General features: G+C 49.8%; 8 protein-coding genes and 4 non-coding genes across 12 annotated transcripts; 6 read left to right on the forward strand and 6 right to left on the reverse strand.

The window, feature by feature from the left end:
* The first annotated feature begins 111 nt into the window (after positions 1–111).
* Positions 112–1,359, forward strand: BDQ94DRAFT_137249 (flavin reductase family protein). The gene is made up of 2 exons (XM_026765026.1): positions 112–337; positions 401–1,359. Exons 1-2 carry the CDS (start codon positions 280–282, stop codon positions 1,147–1,149), a joined length of 807 nt encoding a protein of 268 aa, XP_026630016.1. The 5' UTR covers positions 112–279; the 3' UTR covers positions 1,150–1,359.
* A 148-nt stretch (positions 1,360–1,507) lies between these two features.
* On the reverse strand, positions 1,508–1,611 carry BDQ94DRAFT_t55. Its single transcript has one exon. It is a non-coding gene; the product is annotated as a tRNA-Ser (tRNA).
* A 515-nt stretch (positions 1,612–2,126) lies between these two features.
* On the forward strand, positions 2,127–2,230 carry BDQ94DRAFT_t46. The gene has a single exon. It is a non-coding gene; the product is annotated as a tRNA-Ser (tRNA).
* A 334-nt stretch (positions 2,231–2,564) lies between these two features.
* Positions 2,565–2,668, forward strand: BDQ94DRAFT_t47. The gene has a single exon. It is a non-coding gene; the product is annotated as a tRNA-Ser (tRNA).
* A 281-nt stretch (positions 2,669–2,949) lies between these two features.
* Positions 2,950–3,053, forward strand: BDQ94DRAFT_t48. Its single transcript has one exon. It is a non-coding gene; the product is annotated as a tRNA-Ser (tRNA).
* Positions 3,054–3,363: 310 nt separating this feature from the next.
* BDQ94DRAFT_137250 (putative ubiquitination network signaling protein) lies at positions 3,364–7,204 on the reverse strand. Its single transcript, XM_026765027.1, has 2 exons — positions 5,096–7,204; positions 3,364–5,032 (listed from the first exon to the last, which is right to left on the reverse strand). The coding sequence occupies exons 1-2, from the start codon at positions 6,831–6,833 to the stop codon at positions 3,714–3,716; spliced, it is 3,057 nt and encodes a 1,018-aa protein (XP_026630017.1). The 5' UTR covers positions 6,834–7,204; the 3' UTR covers positions 3,364–3,713.
* A 951-nt stretch (positions 7,205–8,155) lies between these two features.
* On the reverse strand, positions 8,156–8,394 carry BDQ94DRAFT_137252 (uncharacterized protein). Its single transcript, XM_026765028.1, has one exon. It carries the CDS (start codon positions 8,372–8,374, stop codon positions 8,183–8,185), a length of 192 nt encoding a protein of 63 aa, XP_026630018.1. The 5' UTR covers positions 8,375–8,394; the 3' UTR covers positions 8,156–8,182.
* A 2,245-nt stretch (positions 8,395–10,639) lies between these two features.
* BDQ94DRAFT_137255 (thioesterase family protein) lies at positions 10,640–12,142 on the reverse strand. Its single transcript, XM_026765029.1, has 4 exons — positions 11,674–12,142; positions 11,582–11,590; positions 11,280–11,450; positions 10,640–11,220 (listed from the first exon to the last, which is right to left on the reverse strand). Exons 1-4 carry the CDS (start codon positions 12,028–12,030, stop codon positions 10,864–10,866), a joined length of 894 nt encoding a protein of 297 aa, XP_026630019.1. The 5' UTR covers positions 12,031–12,142; the 3' UTR covers positions 10,640–10,863.
* Positions 12,143–13,589: 1,447 nt separating this feature from the next.
* BDQ94DRAFT_104477 (class I SAM-dependent methyltransferase) lies at positions 13,590–15,466 on the reverse strand. The gene has a single exon (XM_026763414.1). The coding sequence runs from the start codon at positions 14,977–14,979 to the stop codon at positions 13,780–13,782; it is 1,200 nt and encodes a 399-aa protein (XP_026630020.1). The 5' UTR covers positions 14,980–15,466; the 3' UTR covers positions 13,590–13,779.
* Positions 15,467–15,483: 17 nt separating this feature from the next.
* Positions 15,484–16,507, forward strand: BDQ94DRAFT_137260 (uncharacterized protein). The gene has a single exon (XM_026765030.1). The coding sequence runs from the start codon at positions 15,617–15,619 to the stop codon at positions 15,920–15,922; it is 306 nt and encodes a 101-aa protein (XP_026630021.1). The 5' UTR covers positions 15,484–15,616; the 3' UTR covers positions 15,923–16,507.
* Positions 16,508–20,393: 3,886 nt separating this feature from the next.
* On the forward strand, positions 20,394–22,500 carry BDQ94DRAFT_167078 (CCR4-Not complex 3'-5'-exoribonuclease subunit Ccr4; the record flags this gene model as incomplete). Its single annotated transcript, XM_026770716.1, has 2 exons — positions 20,394–21,252; positions 21,314–22,500. The coding sequence occupies 2 exons, from the start codon at positions 20,394–20,396 to the stop codon at positions 22,498–22,500; spliced, it is 2,046 nt and encodes a 681-aa protein (XP_026630022.1).
* A 1,117-nt stretch (positions 22,501–23,617) lies between these two features.
* On the reverse strand, positions 23,618–25,138 carry BDQ94DRAFT_167079 (tRNA (adenine-N(1)-)-methyltransferase; the record flags this gene model as incomplete). The annotated part of the gene is made up of 4 exons (XM_026770717.1): positions 23,618–24,598; positions 24,658–24,728; positions 24,796–24,942; positions 25,033–25,138. 4 exons carry the CDS (start codon positions 25,136–25,138, stop codon positions 23,618–23,620), a joined length of 1,305 nt encoding a protein of 434 aa, XP_026630023.1.
* Positions 25,139–25,734: the final 596 nt, after the last annotated feature.

A 25,734-nucleotide genomic window follows, 5' to 3' on the forward strand; every position in this document is an offset into this window, starting at 1 on the left:
AGACAAATTATTCGGGGCGGAACGACGGGGATTATGTCAGCATCCCGTGGGTTGCTCTTTTTCTTGTCGCGGTGTTTCAACTCGACTCTGTTTGAACCACCGATTAACGTGCTACGGTCTGGTGGCTAGCATGGTTGCCTATTGAACCGCCGAGGGATTTCTGTCTGCGTCTTCATGATGAATTTGGAGGGCTCCGAGAGTCTTTCTGTTGCTTTCCTCTCCTCTGTTCTTCTGCCCGTCTTTCCGTGAGCTGCGAGCTCCGTCCGCCGCGGGATTATAATGCTTCCTTATTCTAGATCTATACTTGCGGCCTGTCGGACGGTGGGCCAGTTCACAGGTTAGCTGCGCGGTTTTCCATGCCTGCAAATTGCATTTGCTAATCAATTGTTTTCATGTAAAGGGCAATATGTACCATCTATCGGACCAGCTCTCCGGTTCGGTCAACTGCAATCCCGAACGGTCACCAAAGTCGCCGCAGCCGCTAGGAACCCTCAATCTGACTCGAAAGGGGCTCGGCATGCAAATAATGATGTCGCCTCCTTATCCGATCAAGTCCGTCTCTTGATGAGACGAGTCCCTTACCCTGTCGCCATCATCACGGCCACTGATCCCTATGGCCCGGCAGATAAGGCCTTCCGCGGAATGACCGTCTCCTCCTTCAACACCGTTACACTCAGTCCGGAACCCGTCATATCGTTTAACGTGCGCCGGCCCTCCGAGACGCTTAGCGCACTCCAATCGTCCAAGCGCTTCCTTGTGCACCTCCTGGCTCCTCGACAGGCAACCGCTACCCTTGCGCGGGACTTCTCCAAGGGCAACCACAATTTGTCCCTCTTGGAGGGGAAGAGTGAATATGAGTTCGTTGCGCACGAACATTCCCTTTCTGGTAATGAAACTTCCGGCAGGCCTCTTCCGCTGTTGCGGAGGAAGCAGGATGCTACGTCTACAGGATCGGAGGACTTTCCCTTCGTATTGGAGTGTCAGCTCCATCCACAGAGTATACAGGTCCAGGACCATACGATCGTCGTGGGAACTGTTGTTCAGGCACTTTCAGGGGAGTTGTTGAGCCTTGACTCGGAAACTAAGGCTGGAGACCTTTGCCTCACGTACGCCAATACCCACTTCTGGGAAATGGGCCACGAGATATGAAAGACGGCATCCGGAATTCGTGAGACTCAAGCATCTCTCCCCATAAATTATCCAATGCTCTAGATACGGGCCATACACACCATACTGTTAGAGTGAAGGTAGCTTCTCGAGGAGTTACCTCTGTATATTATCCATACCTGATATCCTGGGTTTCGTCGGAATCTCGCCAGCAATATCTCCATTATATGTACATACATTAATTCATCATAGATCTCAGTCTTCATTCTCTCGTATAGCCATGCTAAATGCGGCCACCTTCCCATACCATAGGAACGAAATACCATGGGAACATTGCAAAAACAAAAGTCACCGTAAGTTATGCCTTCCATAAAGGAATGGAGCAAAAAGAAAAAGTACACGACACCTCTGGGACTCGAACCCAGGCGGGCGAACCCACAGGCTAAACAGCTAGTACGGTAAGGTAGTAGCAGGCCTGCGCCTTAACCACTCGGCCAAAGTGTCCAGATCTGATCAACTACTTCCTTGAAGTGACTTGGAGCTGTACGAGCGGAGCGAGCAAACTAATTGTGGATGAACTTGAACTGATCTTCCCCTGGGATGTTCAAGTAAGTGACCGTTATCTAGTAGTTTTCAGAATATATGAATGGCACGTTTTATATCTCCATCTCTCTTGCAAAACGTGTGCGAAGAGCACTGAATAGTTCAGTGGATAATTCCACCTGGTAGGCCGATAACTGCCTATTTATGTGGGTTTGTTGTACTTCAGGAGGAGAGTACCATGGCACATGCATCCCGCATACACTCAACCATCCCTGCTAAGGTCATCATGTACATATATGTGCAGTTAGCTCCAACACATGTGGATATATGCAAGAGGTTAATATAAGCCAAGAGTAACTAGCTACTCCCTTCCAGTGATTGCAGAATCAGTCCCATTCCCACTATCGCTCACGTCATGCACTTATTTACCTTCAGGATAGAGAATCACTACTGAAGATCTCGCCACCATCCAATCAGACACTTTGGCCGAGTGGTTAAGGCGCAGGCCTGCTATTACATTCCTGTATAAGTTAATTAGCCTGTGGGTTCGCCCTCCTGGGTTCGAATCCCAGAGGTGTCGCTTTCTTTTTTGTGTAGAAAAAGTGTCTGCTTTGATAATATGTACCATAAGTTTGTTATCTTTTTTGTCAATAATCTAGAAGGGAGCTGGAAAGTGTTGTTTGTATAGTTTTTGGCATAGCACAGAGTAGCATCTGCCTGCTCTTGGAGCTTACTAAACTCCCACAACCGTTGAACTGATGGCATCTACTGATGCTCTAAGGATGAGCTTTTCATAGCTATATCTGTACAAGTATACTTCCAGATCTATATATAATAGATTTAATACCTGAATGTAGGGTTACATTGCCTTTCATTTGATCATACAAATAACTAGGAAGAGCATCTACCAATCAGACACTTTGGCCGAGTGGTTAAGGCGCAGGCCTGCTACTACCTTACCGTACTAGCTGTTTAGCCTGTGGGTTCGCCCGCCTGGGTTCGAGTCCCAGAGGTGTCGCGTATCTCTTTTTGTGTGGCAAATGTCTGCCTCCTTCGTAGGCTATGTATGCTTATGTGTTATCTTTTTGTTTCTCTTGTAGAAAGGAACTAGATAGAGTGATTGAAGGAAGGGTTGAGAGTACACTTTAAATTCAGCCTAATATGCTTTTGCTATAGAAGGGGTTTTATATAGGTATCCATGGAAGTTGTCTTTCGACTTAATATGTCATAGAGTATGCCCGAAAGGATAGGAGCACTTTGTGTATCATATTGCTATCTAACGAACGAATCTACCAATCGGACACTTTGGCCGAGTGGTTAAGGCGCAGGCCTGCTATTACATTCCTGTATAAGTTAATTAGCCTGTGGGTTCGCCCTCCTGGGTTCGAATCCCAGAGGTGTCGCGTATCTTCTTTTTGCTTTAGACGTCTATCGTCTACTACTGCTTTTTTTTGCGGTTTGAATGATTCAGTGGTGTTCTGCTTACTTGGAGGGTTTCTCCTTATCCTGTCTGTCTGTTCTGACCAGTCGGCGACGGGCTTGAAGGTGCGCTGTGGGACTGTGGGATTTGTCCGGGTCGTTGTCTACCATTCATGTGCGATGATATCTATCATATGACACTTATTGAGTCAAGGACTACGTTGACGCTCAGACATATATATACGGAGCATTCAGAGTGTCTACCGGTGACAACACAACTTAGGCGCTGTTAGATACTAGTTTGAGCAACCGGTGAGTTATGTCATCTACGAATCCATATAAGGAACATCTACACTGGAACCACGACATGTGCAGAAACAGGCTTTTCGGCAAATTATGAATAGGCTCTACATATGACACAAGATTTCTTTGTTCACAGGCGATGGAATACCAAGACGAAAGACGCACGGTGACCATCGAATCGTCTGGGCCAAGGAACCCCGAAGCAGGTAAACCACCATGCAACCTTGAGCATCACGTCTGAAGATGAATACGACCAAGCAGGAATTGGAACCATAACGCAACCGGGAACAAGCCAAATGGAGCTCGTGGGGGGAACCCACAGACTTGTCCCTTCACCTCGCCTAGTTGCCCTTACCACCCGTCGAGCTGGGACTGCCACTTCCACTACCGCTTGCACCGCTACTTCCGCCTCCACTTCCGCTACCACGACTATCGGCCCGCTGGAAAGGGGTGGAAATGGGTCTCATGATCGGGTTTGGAGTCACTCCCTCGGAGCCCGAATCCATCCGCTTCTCAATGACCGTATCAGACAGGTCAAGTTGGAAGGGACCCCGACGATTCGAGTCCAAGAAATCAGCACCGTAGAGACTGCTGTGCGCAGATCGGTTGGAAAAAGACCGGTCACGGTAGGTAAAATCCGTATCGAAGTAGTTGCCGGTATTGCCAAGCGGAGAAGTCGGGAAGTGTTGCAAGTAGGAAGGTGGCTGTGTCGGACTAGTTGGATGAGACGAAGCAGCACCAACAGGGGACGAGGCATGCTGCAGCGGACTAGACTTCAGCGACGGGAAGCTAAGTCCCAGGAGAGATCGAGTGCTGGGCGCAGTCGTTGTCAATGCTCCCAAAGACATGCCAGGTGCCTCAGTCAGAGGGTTTGTGCCAGGCAGGTTACCTTCGGGAGTAAGCGGGGCAGAATCCAAAAGCATCTGCTGTTGCTGCTGCTGGATGGCTTGCTCAATAGCAGCAGCTTGCTGCCACAATTGGTTGGTGCGCACCTGGTATTCCTGTACGGACTGGCTGATGCTCGCAAACTGCTCGTGGAAATTGGCCTCCAACTTCGCCTGGTCCTGCTCCCGAGCGAACTGTTCCGCAGCACGACGCTCTCGCTCATTCAAGCCCTGGGCGTTGGCAGAGACAATCCGCTCGTATTGCTCATTGACCCTGGTACGGCGGCCTTGAAGACGTTCCTTTCTCTGGATGGCCGAGTTCAGCTCCGACTCCAACGACGACACTTCGCGAGCAACAGCGGCCCGAGCAGAAACGAGCTCTTCCTTAGCCAAGTTGAGTTGTTCCAACTCCTGTTCGTACTTGGATTTCTGGGTCGACCATTCTTCGAGTTCTTCCTCAGGAATGTTCTCCAAATTGTCGAGTTGGCTTTCAAGAGCGGCGGTGATTTCCTCGGTTTGCTTAATGTTTCTCTCAAGTTGTAACGAGCGCTGCTTCTGTCGGTTCTCATCGGTACCACTCTGCAGACGATGGTTGTAGTTATCCAGTTCCTTCCTGATTTTGGAGATGACAAGTTTGTGGTCGTTTTTGGCTTTCCTCAACCGGGCGCGTTTCTCATTCAGTTTGACCTCGGCGTTAACGATCGAATTCTTGAGCGTAGTGGTCGGTGATGACGGACGATAAGACGGTTGCGGAGGAGTTGGGATCGAAGAGACTGCTGGTGGCCAATGTGAGCCAACTGTTTCGAATGAACCGAAGGCCAAACGAGGTATTCCCTTACCTTGTTCCGCGTCAGTTGCAGCAGGTGTCTTGACGCTCATGACACAGATCTCTTCATCAGTATCGCTCCGCACGAAGGAGCAAGTGTAGGCACAGTTAGGAGCAAGTCCCGAGACCTCGCCCCGCCAGTGTACCGTGTTGGACCCCTTCGGAGCATCCTGCACCTTGGTAATCGTTGCCGTTGCCCACAAGGCGCCGTTAACACAGACGTAGAAAGGTTCCGTTTCGTCATTTCCCAGACGAGCAGTTTCACAGACTCCGGCAAGCGCGGGATCATCGACGGAGGAAAAGTCACCCGCGGCAAATTTGATAGTAGAGCTATCGACTTCGGTTATCCAAACAAGTCCATCATCCAACGAAATGCCCTGAAGATCCTCCTCTGTCATCATAAGCCCCCTGCCGGTTTTGTTGAGGGCCCTAGAATGCTCGTATTCCCTCATCACCGTCACCTTCGTGCTCGCGAGTGCAGCCCAGAACGGTTGACGGCTCCGGACCTGATTGGCTTGCCTTCTGCGTTTCTTTGCCGACATGAGTCTATCTCTGCCATCCTTATGAGTTGCTGGCGTAACGAGTTGACCGTCGGCACCGATGTAGGAAGATACGCTAGCCCCGGACTCGAACGCAGAATCAATTTGTGTCTGCGACCCGGCAGAGGCTTCGGTATCAACGCGCTTGCCGTTGCGAGGGGGAGCCGGTGACCGGTTTTTCGCCATCGATCTTCTTGCCATAGCGGTGCCTGCTTGAGCCAAGATGTGAACGGCAAGGAGACTGCGCATCCAACTTGGGGAGCTTTGCGGTTCCGTGCGGCGAAACTCGGGGGGCATGAGATGCGAATATTGCGATAAGAAATCAGGCGAGACGATTTTGGCGGAGAGCAGATGACCTATAACAAAATCCTGTATACCTTTACTGCGGATAAGATGTAATACGAGAACAATGCCAACGCAGAGGGCATTGACCCCTCCATTCTTTCCCGACCCTCCTCCACCTAGCGTGATGGCAACTTGAACGTGAGCTAGATCGAGCGCAAAGTTCTGCGCCCATGTCCACATGAAAAGGCCCCAGAAGAGTAAGCAGAATCCATCCATGGCGATCATTGTGCCAAGAGAAGGCGTTCCGGCGGGACCCTGAAAGATGTCGAAATTGGAGGTCAAGGAGCCAGACGATGCACCGCTAGGAGGCATGAACGTCAAGGAAGCAAAGAGGAACTGAACCAGAGTGAGAACCATAGGCGGCAGCTGCAAAAGGAAGATCAGAATGGCGATCGTGTCGTACATCGGGCAGGACTTGAGGATCGTCGATGCGAGCTGGAGGGGATTGATAGAGCCCGACTTCTTGGAACCGGTCGCCGGCTTCTCCGTTCGCCGCGACGCCTGCCCGGCAAGTCCGCCATTCTGGGGCACGGCGCCATTCGTCTGGCCATAAGACATGTCCGCGTTACCCTTAGCATACCCATTCAGCAAGCCGCGCCCGTTGCCATCCGCCTTCGAGGTGTCCGCCGAGCCGTTGACCTTGCTTGCCGTGGTTGCCGATGAGGTTAAGGCTGAATCGCTGGAAGAGCGAGATGCGGGCCAGTCGACTTGAGTGGAGGGACCAGAATTCGGGGCAGAGGCGCCGTTGGTGTTCCCATTCAAATTTCCATTGGACTTTTGCTTGTTCACTTTCTTTCCGGGACCGACGAGACCATTCTCATGCCGATTGCTATGACTCTTCCTAGCCGTGGCCGATGAACGTGGCATGGACGAGGGAGCCTAACACCCAGGTCCGAGTCAGCTTGGCAGGGAGGAGCCAAGGACTTGGACCAGGCGATAATTGAGGACGAAGACAGCGTCGGGGAAATAGAAGAGTTGGGGGGGGAGGAGAGGGGAGAAGAAGGGGTGGTGAGAGTGGGAAAGGAAAGGGAGGGGAGGTAGCACCCAGGAAGCGAACGGGAAAAGGAATGACAAGAGGGGATAGAAAGTCGGTAGAGGTAAGGACTAGGTTGAGAAAAGGAAAGTCAGAATGAATCGGATTGGATATGGGAGAGGGTGAGTAAGAGAGGGTGGCGGGGAGGGGAGTGGGAGGAAAGAGAAGGGAAAAATGAATGAGGTTTGGTAGACTTTTGGGTCTGGATAGACGAGGCGGGAAAAAGACGAAACGACGAAAGGTTGGAAACGGATCGTCGAGAGGGAATCCCGCTAAGGCAGCAAGGCGGCCAACCTCCAGCCAATCCGGCTGTGTGTGCCTCAGGCATTCTATAAAATACCCCTTTCCTGTCACGGTACCATACATACCATGTCAGATACAGGCGGTTCCTTACTGACATTTATCATACGGTACATGACGTACCCTTCACTGCGCTGTCTTCCGGTTGGCTGGTTGGCTACCCAGATACCCTTTCGCTCGACCGATTTTTGGGGCGATCTGGAGGTTGAGACCAGCCACGGAGATCGTGGATGCTAAAGGGACCAATTGGACCTCTTCTCTAGGTGGAAAGGTTGAAGTTGCTTGGATTCTCAAATCACCGTGTCCATGAAAACAGGACTATTACGGGCATAAATTGACACCTGGCTCTTCAGCCACATCATTCAAGAGTAAGCTTGCTTCCTGGCACCGACACCGGCTCGAGGCATTGATATGGGGGCCAATATCAGCCACTAGTTGCTTCCGAACAGCTAGTATTCCTTTCTTCGACACACAGGCTGCTGGGATCTAAGCCTCCTGTCAGCGTAAGGCAACTTACGCCCGTCTTCATGTAGTTAGTGCTGGTCTTTCCCTTGACACGCTCACAAGCAACAAAAGCAAATCTTCACTTGACTTTCCCAACAGATCAATGGAGTAAACTATGTCAACCAATCTGCCCATGTAGGCTAGCTGTAATACCCCATCGCCTAGCAACAATCCGATCATCTACAATACAGCCCTTAAGTTTCCGGCTCTAAAGCACTTATGGACTGATGGTTGCTGAACGCCGGCCTCGTAAGCCGGGGGTGGACTACGTGTTCATTTTGACCTTACCCTCCTAATGCAGCCATCATTCATAGGCTCGCAGAAATCAGCGCCATTTAATGTCCGTTTACCCCTCCTTCTCACGCACTCACCCTACATATCACGTCTTACCCGCTAACCACTGACAAGACCCGGGGTTGTGCTTTATCGGGTAATCCAGGACTTTAGGGCCCAAACTAGACAGGACGATCTGGCGATCCCATCCTTCATGGGATGGGTTTTTGTTGTCCGCGTGGGTGATTCCCTGGACAGAGCTGTGCAAACTCACCATGGTCAACATCATCATCATCATCAACAACAACTCATTGGCAGCTACTAGGCTGTAGATAGTCATATGTGCCGTCTATATTGCATAATTCGGGGTGGTTATCTTCTTTCTGTCAGGTGGATTGCGTAGATTTCAAAGTGAGCATATGAAGAAGCCCATATGTCTTCTGGCTCGTGACTTGCAAGTCAAGATAAGCATATCCTGCCCAGCTCTCTAGTCATATGGGGTGCCCGTTGGACTTGTCAGTTGACACTTGCGTGGGAGGTTGTACAGCCGATAGATGATGCTCGTAATGCTTATACCTGCCAAGTCCGAAACAGCACGCTGTAAGGAGACCCATTGTCATACCAGTGGTTCCCCGCTCAAAGGAGATTAAAGGGATCGAAATTCCAATTCACGAGACCTGAAGAAAGAAGCAAGTTGACACCGACAATCTGGGTGATTGCCCATCTCCATCGGAATATTGTCGAAGACTGACGACGACATCTTGTGGTTAAGGCAGTGAGTATGAGATTAGATAAGCTCCAATACGTAGCTGTTGCCCAACTATATATAGGAAATACTGTATCATACCAAACAGCGGTAATTCACCGAAAGATCTCCACACTAGCAAAATCATCACACTTCTCTCCTACTCTGTCCCGTAGGGACGTTTGATGCTCTCAAGTACCACTGCTCAGGCAATTTGCCTAGAATCACAGGCTAATTGGAATGTTCGTCATATGCTGGTTATCAGGCTGGCTGCAGCTTGATAGGCAAGTATCCTAACCTGAATGCCGTTTTCACGGACAGAGATCGACTAGCCTTGGAATCGGATGGATGATCGACCGTTTCTACCCTAAAGTGGACAGACGCGTTGACTAAATTGAAGGGTTTGCCGGTCGAGCCCCGCAAGCCTTGTCAGATGATTACCAGGGATATCCCGTCCATTTGTCGTGTCGTTGTGGCTGTAACACAGGGTATTGGACCCTTGATTGCTAGTAGTATTACAGTGTGAGACAAGATGTAGATACACTTGTGTCTTTCATAGGTGAGTGTTTTTTGCCTGTCGTGAGCCTCATCACCCAAGACCGGCGTCAAAGCTTGGAAAACCAAGCAATTAGCTGGGACACTGGAACTGATACCGATCCGGGAAAGCTTCCGATCAGAGGCACTAGGCGGGAGGGTCTAGAAGAGACTCTGTGGCGCAAATGGAGCGGGTCAAGCCGTGACGAACCAACAAATTGTAATCGGATTCCACGGCAACCATGATCCTGTATCACTGCACCAACTATGTGTGTAACTTCTCGAGATGGCTAGAGAAGCTATTTATTCATTCGTATGCTTGTAGCCCGAGGATTTAGAGCATTCAAGCGTTGTGCCTGAGTACCAGTTTTCATTGTAAAAAGAGCTCGGCCAAGCATCACATGGCGGTTGTGGACCTGAGCTTCGGCCTCAAGTGCAAAGTAGTTTTCAGCTGCCGACAACCGAGCCGAGTCAACCGGGCTCTTCAATCGACAGACCAATTCTTGAAACATCAATGCTACACCTTCATAGAAAATCCAGGATTGACCGATTTGTAGACAAATGCAAAACTTTCTCGCAGTCAACGTAAGTTGCGCTAGGGCTGTTCCCTATGGTTGATGAAGCTAGATAGGATGGCCAATGCACGAGCTGAGAGGTGTACCGGCAGATATCCTCTCCAGGCAAATGAACAGCAGCATGAAGAGATTTGGCGTCAGTATTATTGCTTCATGAGTCGCAAGCAGGCTTGGGTCAACCCGAATGGCCATGTTCTCGCTGTGCTCTATCGTCTTGCAGAGACCATGTTGAATATAGGCCTCTCAAGATGTGTTCTTCTGTCTTGGCTACTTGAGCCGAGGTCTATGCCACTATTGACCATACTGAAGTATAATGAGCAATTGACGGCGTCGCCTTGATTCAGCCCATAATCTGACATGAAGCTGGACGATGCAGTTGGAGGGGATGTTATAGCAAGAATAATGATAAGCAAAATCATGAGGACAGCACGTCCACCGTGCTCAGAATAACCTAGACTATTTGCATTGTGTTTGGATCTTGATCGTCGTAGTCTTCTCCTGGGACAGGTAGTGGCGTTAATTGACCTCATTCCAGATGTCTAGAGAGACAAAGTGCCAATTTAAAGAGTGTGGGGTGAGACGGGAGGTGATGAGGAGGTCTCAAGTTATATCAGATCAAAAATATAAAAGTAAGGATATACAAAGAGCATTATATCCAATATGCGATACAAAAGCTCCTCATCAGCACTTTACTCAAAGTTTGAAGTGATGGATTACAGCTAGTATCATTACACATACAGTATGCCGTTTAGACCAGGTATATTACCAGTAAGCTTCCATTCGTTACAGCAGCCCTGTGCTTACAGTACACACTTGGTAGCAGAATCTATGCCAGTGCCCTACGCTCGATCCTCCTCATTTACTATGTACATTGTCGATCTTAGATCTGTCGGTCTGCAAAGTTGCCCCAAAGCGGGAAACCAGCCTGCTCCATCACTGCTTCGCAGATCCGGTATCCTCGACCGCATCTTCCCGGTCCCAGCTCTCTGTTTCCAATGTGCGGACCCTTGTTTCTATATCAAGGATGCGCTCCTGCCAGTATTTCTTGGCTTGCTCTTGAAGATCCCAGGTGGATTTGAACTGTTCCATGACAAACGGCGGAAGCTCCGCCTTCTTGATTGCCTTGTAGTCATACATGACCAGGTCCTCGGAAACACGGGCAGCGGGCCGTTGGCGAGCCTCGGAGACTATCATCGCATGTAGATAGAACCCATGACGAGGTGCATCAGGGGATGTCGGATCGTGAACCAGCTTATGATATACCGTAACTTTATCGGGGTAAGTCATAGGCTGCAAAGAGAGATGAGGTATTAGCGATCAGTCCTATATCTCAGCTGAGATGACCGTACAAATTTGTAGTCGATTGTGATACTTCGAAGAATAAGTCCGATGCCCTTAGAGCTGACAAGGTTCAACCACTCTGTCTTATGGGCCGGGTCTATATGCATGGCAAAGTTGCGGGTATAGTACACGCGCGCCGTCTCTGCATATCGGGGGTATGTGACGTTGTTCACATGTCCTAATTAGACGCTCATGAATGTTAGACCCCTTGCAACAATCCAGTGCTCTGATGCTGCTTAGAAAGAGATATACACACCCTAGACTCATGAGTTAGTCGACATCACTTTTTGCTTGAAAGTTCCTGACTTACCATGCTGTCCTGTTTGATGCAAGCGCCTACATTAGCATCTATGCATCATGCTATATGTAAGCTGCCATGCACCAGGTGACTATTGATCATACCATCTCTCCCCACGCGACGCTTTGTTGAAATAGCCCCCTTCGGGTCTCATCTGTCAAATAGCCTTCGCTGCCAGCGATCAATTCTCGCCAGTCCCTTGCAATTTGCTGTAGGATTTCCCCTGCCTCTTGAATCTGCGGGGGTTTCAAGCCGAACATCATACATCTACCGATTCTTCGCTTGGTCAGGGTCAGCCATCGCGGATCAATGGTGTGAGGCTTCCTTGGTGTTGTTCCGGGGGAAACGGGGGCATTTCGGAAAGCGGTTGAGACGGAGAAGAGTCGAGTGGTAAGTGGTGGATATTGAGTGGCAACCCCAGCCAGTGGTCGCCTTCCAAGTCTCTGAAGCGACAACATCATTCTTCGGAAATAGGTGAAGATAGTGATTGTCAATTGTCAGGATGTTGTTGTTTCCCGCCGAGGAGCTTCTCACTTCGGCTAGTTGTCCGGGCGGTTGGAGCTTCGGCTAGCCCCGCGCATTGCTTCACTCTCTCCGCGCGCTGACATGGCCGGTTGCTTGCTTATTTATTACCCCTAATGCCTGCCTTGTACGACGAGCCCTATGGTCAAACTGATACTTTATCTGTGATAGTCTATCTAGATGCTTAGTTCGCATTTATATAAGGCATTGCTGTTTACCATCTACGCTAGCTGTTTCAGCTCCGGGCCATGGATGGGATGAAGCTAGTAGAACGAGTTCGTCTGACTTCCATCAATATGACCGCTCAGCAACTTATGATTTCACAATTGAATAGATATCATTCAGTAATTCATGCGCCTTCCTGGTAGCCAACATAACTAAAAAGTTGCAGTCGATTTCGATATGTTATACTACAACGTCATCATCTTATAACATGAGATCTCGGGTAATCATCTAAGACACTCGGATATATCTCCACCCGTTACAATCATCAGAGGTAACCACAAAGGGTTCAAAAGACATCTTGAAACTTCAATTCTCTTTTAGAAATCATCCAATGAAAATCATACATACAATCCTGGCATCATAAAGCCCTGGCCTATACACCAGCCAGCACAGAAGTGTTTACCTGGACGGTTACCCCTCCGAGGCAACAAGTAAGGATTCCGCCCGTGCGACGTCACCGGTAGTTGTGTTCCGGCTAACTTCTTCCTCGAGCTGAGAGACAAACAACTTACTTCCTCCACATTCCCACCTCCTCCGGAGAGTCCTGGCCACTATCTCATTGCCTAGCAACACCATCCACTATGACGAATCCAGAACTTCGTGCGCAGGTCATACATATATACAAGGGTATGTGCGTCACCAGGACTTCACAATTCCCCCAGTCATTCCTTTCCAGTGTCGAGTGTCTCCCACCAAAAAGCTGACTTCTGTCATCGGTAGAGTTGCTTTTCCTTGGTCGCAACTATCCACTAGGTTATGAATATTACCGGAACAGGTTACATAAAGCGTTTTCGAGCCAGGCACATCTGGATAATGAGGAACAGATCCGGAAAGGTATTGCTAGGGCGGAATTTGTTAAGAAGGGTATGTTTGACGATACTCTCCATTTAATTGTCAAAAAGTCAGATTGATCTGATAATCAGGTGCATTCTACAGAAATCGAAGCATTGTGAGTTCCCATGCGCCTTCTCTCCCTTACCCAAATCACGCCGGCACCAGACAAGTCCTTGTCTACAGACGGCGAAGCATGCGAAAGTCCAAGGCCCAGGCCTGCAAGGCTTGATACTGGTTCATCTATATTAATTCTGCCTATCAACCATGTACATCCGAATACTCATCGTCTCATAATTATCGAGATAATGCATGCTCGACAATGTCAGCGCCAATGCTGACCGAAAGCGCCCAGGTACTATCTGAAGCGATATCGCACCTTGAAACAGCGCTATGAAAATTAAAATGATCCCGGCCGTTCAGAATACCATGGAACCTTAATAACACGTTCTCAAGAATATTACACCAAGGAATATATATATGCGAAAACTGAAAGGAGAAAAGTGGGGTATCACCAATATGAGAGAGAGAGAGCAATGGTCACGACTCTTTCCGTGTCTTTTTTTCTTTTCTTTCCCGCGTTCACCAGATTACCGGCAATCGAGCTTGTATCCTCTTCGCCGAAAGACCGTTCATTTCTTTCGTCCCCACCAAGCGCTTACTTCCAAGCACTCCCCATTCGCGAGGCTTCCCTTTTGGAACAGATCGGCAATCATGGCAGCCCACCACCTGTCCCATTCATCTCTGGTCTTACCGCTAGCTTCCATGAGGATATGCTCCATGCCCTCAATCATCTGAACTACGGTCAAAAGGGCCGTGCGCCGAATAGACAATTGATCTGCGGTCAACTGTCTGCGTGACGCGCCGACCGGATCCTTCCCATGACCTTCACGCTCCCACCGTAGTTCGCCTAGCGGGATAGCAATGCGGCGACTATCGACGTTCTCTAGTACGTCGACCTCTGAGTTGAAAGACAAACCAATTGTCGCACACGGCAACGCTGTCAATTTGCGTCGGTCAAAGGCCTTTTCGACCCAGGAGTTATAGTCTTGCAGAAACTTGTTCTGGACTCGTGTGAATGGGGTTGCGGAGGAAAAGGTGTAAGTCGCGGTCGCATCGGCCGTCTCTTGTTCCCTTGAAGCCAATTTGCGAGCGGGTGCAGGGTTGGGAAGCAAGGACCGAAATACCCAATCCGAGTCCCAAATTTCCAGAATCCCGCCGGATTTGAGCACCCTCAGTGGCTCGCTTAAGCCGGACGCTTGCAGCGCCGGGCTAGCTGGACACATTCCTGCGTCCTTAATGAAGACAAAGTCGAAATAGTCGTCGGGGAAAGGTAGGCGGGGCTTCCGAAGGTCGTGCCTGCGATATTGCCAATGGACACCTTTCTTGCGCAGATCGGGGGCGACAGAGACGATGTCAATACCGTGGAAAGACACGTTACGGTGACCGCGACGAGCGAAATATTCATGGCTCATACTGGACCAAAGGCCTGAACCACATGCGATCTCCAGAACCCGCTTTGGGGGCCGGTCAGTGAGGTGGGGATTGCAGAACGGACCTCCGAACACGCGCATGAGCATGAGCGAGCGCAGGGTTTGACGATGAATCTCCTGAAGATCGCAGGGGAGAGGGTAGTTATTCTCGGGGTCTCTAAGATATGTGCGATCGCCCTGGCGAATCAGGGGAAAGTTGGAGTAGTCATTGAGGGAGGTTAGGGAAGAGGTAGATGTCGCAGCGAGGGTTGGGCCGGTCGAGCTGGTAGTCGAATGAAGATCGGAGCCTGAAGTTGCGGCAGGCGCAAAAGTCGCAGGCCCGTTTGACATCATATCCATTTTGGCAGCGAAGATTGGGTTGTCATCGATCTGGTACAGCTAGCAACAACGATTTGCATGCTTGCATACGACAATGGCGACGCAGATCGATCACGGACGGGGAAGAGACGCGATTATTATGGACATGGTAATGTAATCGAGAGGAAAAGAGCGTAGGAGGCGACGTGAAACAAGCGCTAGTCGGAGGGGGCGGGGAGGAGGGAAGCGAAAGTGAGGCAATCCGGATACAGTTCCAGGTGGCCTCGACCCATGGGAAGCGAGAACGGGGAGGAGAAGAAGAAGAAGAGGAAGAGGAAGGGGAATAATAATTATGAGTGAGAGGAGAGACGGAGAGGACGATGGAGGGGGGCAAAAACCACATCGTGACCGAAAACGAAATCGCCCCGGCTCGATTAAATGAACCCCCCTTAGGGCCACTCCACTATGACTGCGAAATCCATCTGGCGGGATTCCGGACGGCGACCCCCCCGAACTAAGTGATTTCACATCCTTCGTTTTGGGTAGTTTTGCTCCGTAGATACAACAATACCTACAACGACTAAACAGTTACTTCTAATTACGATCTTGGATTTGATTTTTGCTGTACCAAAATCTTCGGTGCTCGGTACAAATTGTCTCTACCGAAAGACTCCGGACGATGGAGCTGAACGAATGCGCCCACTTGGTGGTGGCGGAAAAGCTCCCACCACCAGAGCAGCAAAGCATACATAACGGAGTACTCCTCAAACCAAACACAAATACTAACCAACCCGCCTGCATAAGCCCTGCTGATCTGATACCAATGACTGCTGATTTCTCCTGCAGCTGCATCCAAGATCAACAGCCCGAGCTACGGGTTATTGGCTCGATTATTTGCGTTCGCTGCGACGCCCGGGTGCCATCTGATCTCTCTTATGCAGAATCAGAATCAGTACATTTGGAGAGGCTACCGAGCGAAGGTTGAGCTGAATCCGTATTCCAGATCCGTTTTCGAGTGGTCTCGGCTATCTGTGAACCGCCCAAAACTGGGCCCCTTGTCTGGAACTGAAAAAGTTCAATGGTCCAAACAAGAATCAAGGCTGCAGCGAAAGAAGTGCCATCCGTGGTTCTCGTTGCAATCCAAATTCCGGCCGGCTGGAGCTGCTAACAAAAAGAAAGGACTGACAACGATAATCGGAGTAATATGATGAAACTGGGCACGTCCACTGCGAGAGTACCCTGCTTCATCCCTTACCCAAGTTCACGGGTCACCCACTCAAGTTCTGACGCCCGAATCCACAGGCCAGCCCACATAGAGCCCTGTCCGGACATGCCGACAACCCACGGAAGAACCGCGGCAGATGCTGATGAGCTTCCTAGATGGGTCATTGCAAGTCTCCTGATGACACAAGGCAGAAAAATTGCCTTTTTGACGGAATCCGTCCGTTAGACTAAGGGGCGGGAGAAGGAAGCAGTTGTTGATCAAGAAAAGTCAAAACAGATATTAACATATTGATTTATTAATCTGAAGGAAATCTTTCTTTTTCTTTTCCCCCCTCCCCTTAGGGAGACGGAAAGAAAGATTCTACGTCCCGTCTAGCCTAATCTCAGGCTTTCTCTTACAGTCGACTAGTGACTGACTCCTTGACATCATGATTGTTTTGGCGTTAGCGACTAAATAATTATAACAATATTAGTTAACGAACAAATTTGGATAGCCGTGTGGGACTGAAGAATCCTAGCAATGATTTGGAGTAACGATGGCGCTGCCGACGCGACCACTCAATCCTTGACTTGCCATCCAGACCAACCCAATCTACTCTAATCCGATGGATCTCGGAGCAAGAACAATAAACGGGTAAATTACATCGTAACAGATTTGTTAACGAAGGCCAGATCCTGTTCCATCAAACCAGGATTAAATCCCTTGACCAAGCATCTGTTGGCTGGAATAATTCTACCCTTCCACACTTGACAGGCATGGAGGAAGGGGAATTGCATACGTGAACCACCAACCAGGAGACTTAGGACAGATAACTGTTTACTTAGTTACTGCCTACAATGGAGAATGAATAATAATCCAATTGTTGGTTGGATTCTGGCCGCCGCCGCAACGCTCCGCCGCCCACCCAGGATGATTATGCATGCCGGGGCCACTTTCGGTCTGAAAAGACACGTGCAGGCACGGGTCACTTGTTGCCCTGTCAGGGATTTGCTTCTTAATACTATCCATCTTACTAGTAGTACTCCGTAGTAGTAAGTAGACTAGTTAGGCATTCTTCCCGAGTTCAGGTCTGTCTGGGCTTTTTTCGGTGGTCCTTCTGGTGGTTTTCTTTCTAGGCGCCAATTTCTCTTCCCTCCCCCCCCCTTTCTTTCCCCTTTTGTCGATGACTGTTACGGATTGATTTCTATGTTGTTGTGGTGCTGTCAGCTTATGGATTGTCATATCTGCAACTATTAGGGTGTCAGATTCTGTAACATCAGTTTTTTCATTCCTCCAGTCGGAGGTTTCTGATGTTGAGCTGTTTCGGGGTGTTGTTGGGTTTGAGACTGCCTATGGCTGTCAGCAATGGTAGTGATGATGATGTGATTTTCTCTGGAAGTCTATCCCCTGCTGCCTTGTACACATGCTTCAGTATTCGTCCATGCTGTTGTACTACCTTCGGGAAACTTAACAATGTGTGACAGTTTCAATTTAGTGCATGCTGTTTCTCACACTGCATTCATACCTCATAAGCATAGTTATCCGATGAATGGAAAATGATGTTAGAAACCCCCGACTTACCATAACTAGTCCCTTTGTAAGCAATTAAGTTCTACCAACTATGTGACTACTACTTTGCTAAAACCCTCACATGATCCCATGACCGAAGGTGACGATCAGATGTTAGCTCGCATAGCAGCGCAACTAAATCGACTTAAATGCGATTATACGAATTAGTAAAATAGGCTAGACGAGACTACTATTAAAGTATATCGAATCAATGCTATGTCTATAGATACTAGTTATCGTAACCTCCCGAGCTAACGTTGATCACAAACCAAGCTGCTCTGCTTTTAGCGAATATCTAGCAGAGGTGCTGAGTAAAAATTGTAGAGTCTAGTTCTTGGCATGCGGAGGCCAAGCAATGATGATTAAACTGAGATCTTACTATCATTATTCTGCTCGGGCTCAATCGCTTGCTTATGGTGAGTGAGACTGCATAATATTGTGATATTACGGGAGATCGACCTGCTCTGGACATACTTCCTATGCATTCGAAACATAGCAAGGGGTGAGTAGGTATCCATTGGCTCCCAGATTGATGCCATAGGCATTCGCCCGGAGAACGAGTCCGGTGTGCAGGTATGTGGCAGGTGCTTGTGGCATGTTTCTATGCATTCCTGCACCTGGGGTCCGGCAAGGGGAGGGTTTGTTTGCAACGGTTAGATACTCCTGTCATTATTGACAGATAGGCCCTGCACAACAGTCGAATATGATGGTAGTCGAACGCGGGACTATTTTCCCTTATAAGTCGCGTCTGAGATGAATTCCGCATTACCCCCAAGTAGGGGATTTGCTGAAGCTGTGATGGCTGGCTATAAAATGTACAAGTGGCAAGTTGTGTATGAATTAACTTCCAGTGACACATATCTACCCGTTCTTCGATGCCAAGCGTCCATTGGCAGAAAGCAGGCAACGTTGGATTTTCTTAGGTAGTAAATGCTCAGAGCACGTCCTGATTGCTGAGACACTGCTTGGCCGGGGCTATACGAGGATCATTACCCACCAAGATACCTTAATTATCCCACGACCTCGTATTTTTCACGTGAGACATTTACATTTGGCATCATTTTGGGTTTGCAAGGGGATGGGTGCTCGTTTACCAGGGGTTCTGTGCTACAAAGGAGTAAAAAGAACGCTTTAGACAGTTCTGGAAACATGGGCCCCTTTCGCGCCAAACCAAAGGTTAGCTGAAATGTGTCCAGAGTTAGTTGGTACCTTGCTCGATTAGTGCCAAGTGGTCAGTGACCGAAAACAATAAAGGGGTGGTATATAGCATAATAGTAACATATAGCCCTCCTGACTACTCCGCAATATTTCTTGCATTGCGTATCGGAACCAACCGAGCGAGGGAGCCACTGTGGTGTCAGTGCAAGGAATTGTGGCCTTGATATGGGCTCCGTCATAGGGTAACGGGAGTGTGTTGGCACAGGCGATATGGGCAGTTTAATATAGATAAGATAGTGAGCCAGGTCCCTCCATGGCCAGTGGAAGCCTTTGTAGTATGAAATGGCAGGGAAAATCGTGATATTAAAAGTAAAGAGCAAATGCTGTCTTAGTCGGATATGCTTCATGCAAAAGGCAAGATGTAGCATATCTTCGATACTTCTGAATGCGTGTGGGCTGTGACTGCTGAGGGACCTCCTTACTTGTGCAGTGACCCCGCGGATCGCCTAGTCCCCTCAATAATTGGGAATATGGGGCAGTGAAGGACCGATGCTGAGATCTTGTCCGGTTGCCGTTCTGCTGGGAGATGTTAAGAAGGTAGCGATATTCAAGTGACGAATAAATGTTGCATAGATAATCTGAAAAGTCTCTGCGCCTATTGACTTCCAAAGCATCCTCTGCTCGCAGGGAGATATCCTTGTTAAGAGAAGAAGACCCAGGTCTGGAGGTGTGCTTGTCAAGGCTGGTCTTGGCTTTGCCATTGGCGGCGAATCACGCCCGCCGGATGTGACATCACGTGACACCGGCGACCTCCCGCCTTCGATGCAAACCACTTCGCAGCGTCAAGGCGACTGTGTCTCATCCCAACAAGCTGCCGGCGCCTTTGCTACGTCTTCAGACCTATTTTCAAGTGCGCATTGTCCACTCTCCTCCAGCGAGCTTGTCTCTGGGAGTTCAACCTGACCTTGATCCCAGGATTCTCAACAGACTTTCGTCGTCCGTCCTCTTGTGTCTCGGTCGCCCGACGCCCGCCGTATCGTTCGACTCTCGATCGCTCTCCCGATCTCCACCTCCCCAGGACTGCATCTCGAAACCGTGAGCAACCAGCATTGGCAAAATTGCTGCGGTTGTGATTCCAGCGTATCCTTAGATTGGGGTGGTTCCGCTTCAGGACCCCATGTTGAAGAGAAGGAGAGAACGCATCCGATCCCCGACTCCTCTCTCTCCTGCCACCGCCGCCTCCCCGAGCCCAACCCTGCCAGCCTCAACCTACCCTAGGAACATTCAACCAATCGACCTACGGTCTCGTCTGCCACGTTAAATGGCAGATGGTACCTACAGGTTCCAGCAGCCTGGGGCCGGGCAGTTCTTCTTCCAAACACAAACGCAACAGCACTCTCACCAACGTCATCTCGTACGCAACGGGACCAACTCCCCCACTGGAAGACTAAAATTTAGTCACGACACTCCTTCTCCCTCACGCTCACCTCCGATCAGCCAAGCTGCTGCCTTGAATCCCTTCACAATGTACACACAAACCCACCAAGGGCAGCATGTCATGATGAATGGCGGCCAGGCCCACCAGCGATTTGGCATGCAGATCCCCAAGTTCCAATCGCAGAGCCATCATCCCCACCCCGCACAGCAGGCCCATCACCATGCCCATCACAACCAAGCCTCTCATAGCATCAATCACCAGCACAACTTCTCCAGTGGGGCATTGGCTGCCGCTACTCCGCACTTCACTCCCGGCCCCCTCCAAAATGGCGCTCATGTTAATGTGGACGAAGATATTGACGAGACCATGAACGAACATTGGCAGCAGCAACTCCAGTTGGCTGCAGAGTCACGGCAGGCGAGCTCCCCGCATTATTACGCCCGTACCGTCGCACAGCAAACCAAGGGCATCCAGATTGCGCCCAGCCAGCCTGAGTCACAAGAGAACGGGAGCGGCGATCGCAATGGCCTGGTGAAGTCCAAGCCTGCTCCTCGGCAAGGTTGGCATGCTCTTGATTTCGGCGGACAGGGTCTCCGCGCGCTTGCGACATCTTTGTTCCACTATACCTTCCTAGAGAAATTGTACCTCAACCACAACAAGTTGAAGACGCTTCCTCCGGCAATTGGTCAACTGCGGAAGCTCACCCACTTGGATTTGTCGAGCAATGATATTTCGGAGCTCCCTGAAGAGATCGGTATGCTCACAAGCTTGAAGCAGCTGCTTCTCTTCGATAACAACATTCGCACGCTTCCGTTCGAAATGGGTTATCTGTATAGATTAGAGATGCTGGGAATCGAAGGGAATCCTTTGAACGATGTTCTGAAGTCTCAGATCATTAAGGAAGGAACCAAGGCCCTAGTCCGGTATTTGAGGGAAGAAATGCCAGGTTTGTACTCACGACTTAAAGCTCTCACCATGCACTTCAGACTAACTTTGTCTCCAAAAAGTTCATCTTCCTCCCCCGGATAGAGATTGGATCATCCTGGACGAGACCGCTAGCTCCTCCAACAGTCCCACCGAGAAGATTACCGTCCTTTCCCACAATGCCCTCTGCGACTCTTCCGCAACCCCGAGTCACTTCGGTTATACCCCGTCCCGTGTTCTTTCTTGGGAGTTCAGACGCGAGCTTATCCTGAGCGAGCTGAGGTCGCACGACTCGGACATTATATGTCTCCAGGAGATCGACCAAGGCAGTTACAATGGATTCTTCCGGGAGCAGCTGGCTTATAACGATTACAAGGGTGTATACTGGCCCAGAGGCAGAGCCATGGGTATGCAGGAGGAGGAAGCGAAGTCGGTCGATGGCTGTGCCACCTTCTTCAAGGGAAGCAAGTTCATCCTCCTCGATAAGCAGATGATCAACTTCGGTCAAACAGCAGTGCGGCGACCGGATGCCAAGGGTCAAGATGACATCTACAACAGACTCTGGCAGAAGGATCATATTGCGGTGGTTATCTTCCTGGAGAACAGGCTGACAGGCTCCCGCTTTATCGTCGTGAACGCGCATCTCTACTGGGATCCCGCTTTCAAGGACGTGAAGTTGATTCAGACCGCCATTTTGATGGAGGAAATCACCAAACTCTCCGAGAAGTACGCGAAATTCCCGCCGTGTACCGACAAGACTGCCTTCCGCTTCTCGGAAGCAGAAGGTGAGTCGGACACTCCTCCACCTGAACCTGCGCCATCTGTGGAGTATGCCAGTGGTGATCAGATCCCGCTTTTCATGTGCGGAGACTTCAACTCGGCGCCTGGGTCGGCAGCGTACAACCTGGTCGCACACGGCCGGCTCACGGAGTCCCATCCGGACTTGGAGAAGAGGCTCTACGGCAACCTTAGTCGGGTCGGTATGACGCACCCGTTCAAGCTGAAGTCGGCATACAACTCGATTGGCGAGCTGAGCTTCACGAACTACACTCCGGACTTCAAAGATATTCTTGACTATATTTGGTATACTTCCAACACACTTCATGTCTCGGCGTTACTTGGGGAGGTGGACAAGGAGTATCTGCAGAAGGTGCCCGGGTTCCCCAATTTTCATTTTCCAAGTGATCATGTCGCATTATTTGCGGAGTTTACAGTTAAAGGGAAAAAGGGAAAGGTTGTGGAAGCGGATTTTGGGCCGCAACGGAATTGAAGGGACGGTGCATGTTGAATCTTACGAGACTGGTGTTTGTGTAGCCGGTTCATCTTGTTATCTCGGAATCTTTGGGGGCCTTTCGCGTGTCTGTGGTGTTAACTTTTTTTTACTCTTTTTTTCTTCCTTACGCTATCATGCTCTTGTTGCATTTTGTTTCCTTTTCTTCTTTTTCCTTCCATTCTTGTGAGTTTACTTCCTGCTTACTGCTGCCGCCCAGCGGACTTTCGTTCAAATGGAACCTGCGTATCCATGCATCATCTTTGGAATGTAGTCACACCGGCGCAGCAGCTTTGCTTTTTTTTCTCTCACGCACACACTCTCTCACGCTCTCTTTCTACTACGTCGTTCCTCTCAGCTTTGGTATGTGTTAGGATCTGATTATGCCTTTTCTTCTTAACGACGATACTTTTTCTTCACTTTTCCAACGTTTCTCCTTTCACCGAAGTCTCATCTGCTTCCTCTATCTGTTGTAGATTGAATCCCAGGCACGGGATTCTCTCTCCTTTCCTACCGTCTTCATCTCATCTCATTTTTGCACTTAGGCGGGCGAATCGGTCTTACGTGTATGTGTGTGTGTGGTGTATGTGCTCGTTGTATCCTTAGGCGACTACTACTGGTCGGCGGTTCTCTCTACATACGTGCCTGTTGGTTTGGCTTCGTTGATTGGAATCACTTGACGTCTATAAGCTGAGCTTGTTGTTGTTGATTTTTCTTTGATGTAGAAAGAGAGAGCGGGTGGTTGATTGACTTCTATTTGGTATGGGGAAAGCGGAATGGTGCAGTGCGTTTAGTATATTTCAATAAGCCCTGTTCTTATCTGGTTCGTTAATTTTTCTCTTATCTTTTTTTACTTGAGGGCCTTCTTACCCCCTGTCTCCGTATTTAAGTTGTGAATCGTATTCTGGTAAATGCATATGCGTGCTTTGATTGATAGAGCGTGTTTTCTGATCTCATTGTATTTGGATGGTTGGTTATAGAACAGTAAATGAATTTTGAGTAGTAGTACATGAGGTAGGTCTTTCTTCTATGATATGCATGTTATGGTACAAATGGGTATCCAAGAATACAGTAGGTAGGTAGATAAAACGCGTGACTGAACAAAGCTCAGCTCAGCTCAGCGTCTCCGCGCATCCTCTTCTATCTTTCTCCAGATTCCGACAAAGCCACCGCCCACTATCCGCGAGCCAACCTTTGGCCGGCACACAAGCACACTGTCTTCCTCCTTGGGCGTCTTCTCTTCAGCGACGTCCAGGGACTCAGTCTCAACGGCACTCGTCTCGACGGACTCTTCCGAACCCTCCTCGGCGGACGAGGAAGCCACCGACACACTGTCACGGGACTTCTTCACCGCGTGCCGGATATCCCACAACCGACCACTGCTGATACCGTTTCCGAGCTCAACAACCTTATCCTGAACAAAAGGAAGTCTCTGTCGACGAATAAGCTCCACACAGTCGCCGATCTGCGTCACGCTTGGCATGAATACAGCTAGAATGCCGTCCCGCTTCAGTATCGAGGCGACGTGGGGGATCCGTAGATGCGCGGAGGGCATATCCAGGATTGCGTAGGAGAGGAACGGCTCAACATCATCTTTTGTGAGTGAAGAAAGGAGGCCCGTAGGTGCGCGTTGTCTCTTCTGCTCTGCGATCCAATCCTCCACGTGTCCGGCATAGAAGTCCACATTGCCTGCGTAGATGCCGCGACGGAAACCCCGAACGATGCCTTCGGCGTGGACGGAGGATTTAGGTGTCACGTCGACGGTGTGGATGATTGCTTTGCGTTGGGAGCGCCAGGTGTCCCAGTTCTCCTGGTCTGGGTCGACGGTCGGTGTTGGGGCGCCATCTGCGGGTGTCTGTAACTTGCGGGTCGAGACCTCGCCGGGTTTTGTGGGCAGGTATGTGACTTGGGAGCTTGGTGGGAGGGGTGGAGGAGTAGAGTTGGCGCCTTGGATGGCGCGCGCTAGGTGAAGGGTCAGGGAGCCGTGGCCGGTGCCGGATTCGAGGATTTCAAGGGGCGGTGTGTCTGTTCCTTCGGCTGGGGGTGCGATGTGAATGTCAAGGAGGGAGACGATTAGGTTGGCGTCTGCTGAGTAGATCTATTGGCATGCGTTAATGAGGGTGGTGGTGCTCGTTGACGGTGTGGTTAGGTCCGTACCGGCGTGACGAGACGGGGGGTCATGGCAACATATTCTTCGAGCGTAGGGAGGGAGAGTCGATATTCAGGGCCTGTAGTTATCGGAGATAATTAGAGCGCGCCCGGCTGGGTTAATTGAAGAATGATGAAGATGCTGACCTTTCCGCGCCTGAACCAGATCCCGTACCCTCCGGCCGATGATGTTGTCGTGCTCCAATTGTCCGCGACGAGTATCGGATTTGTGACCCTTCCGCAAAGGCTTGCTTAGGAGCGGCGACTTGCCATGAACCACAACTCTATCTCCCTCTAAGTGGTGGATTTAATCTGTTAGTGTGCGATGGCGCGCAACCGTGAACGAGGGAACGGCGTTCAGTCGAATTAAGGTGTGTGACATACCCCGAAAGACGGAGAAATTGGTGTCGATTGAGCGGGCATAGCGAGGGACCGGAGTCGAAGAGGTTAAACCTAGGGCTCGACGCAATGATTGCAGTAGACGAGCCATGGCGTGTGAAGATTCGGAGGGAGTGATGCCCTCAAGTGTCCGAGAAAGTATCGGCGCCGAAAAGATCGAGCATCAAAAATTCGGGACTTGGTTTGGAGACCTCCGGGAAGATACTCGGTTCGGCTAGACCCAGAATAGTCAGAAAATTAGCATTAGACAAGATTAGACAAGGGAAATGCTAGACTGGCTCCACAAGAGAAAGGACAATTCACCTTTTAGTGTCGCGCTGGAAATTATGGGGAACTCCGCATGGATCCATCGTTGCTGGTGATTGTCCCTCTTTGCACTTGATCGAGTCTAGTCTCTGCTTTCTCACCGCGGGGTTCTTCTCTTCTCTCTTTGCTTCTCTAGTTTGAGTCGCTCCATCTCTCTCTTTCTTCCTTAGTCCTCCAAGTCCGTCAAGCACATCTTTCTTTTTCTTTTTTTCCGTTACCCAGTTATCCGACTGGTTTACTTCTATCGGTCCCGCGCATCTTCATCTGCTGTTTTCGATTTAGGTTTGTTCCCCCTGTTCCATTTCCCAAAGACGGAGGTAGCCGTCGTTTACTTTTTGAGTATCACCCAAATTCTCGCGATCAGAGGCGCTATATGTCAGC

Source organism: Aspergillus welwitschiae, assembly GCF_003344945.1.
Source record: "Aspergillus welwitschiae strain CBS 139.54b unplaced genomic scaffold BDQ94scaffold_5, whole genome shotgun sequence".
NCBI lineage: Eukaryota > Fungi > Ascomycota > Eurotiomycetes > Eurotiales > Aspergillaceae > Aspergillus > Aspergillus welwitschiae.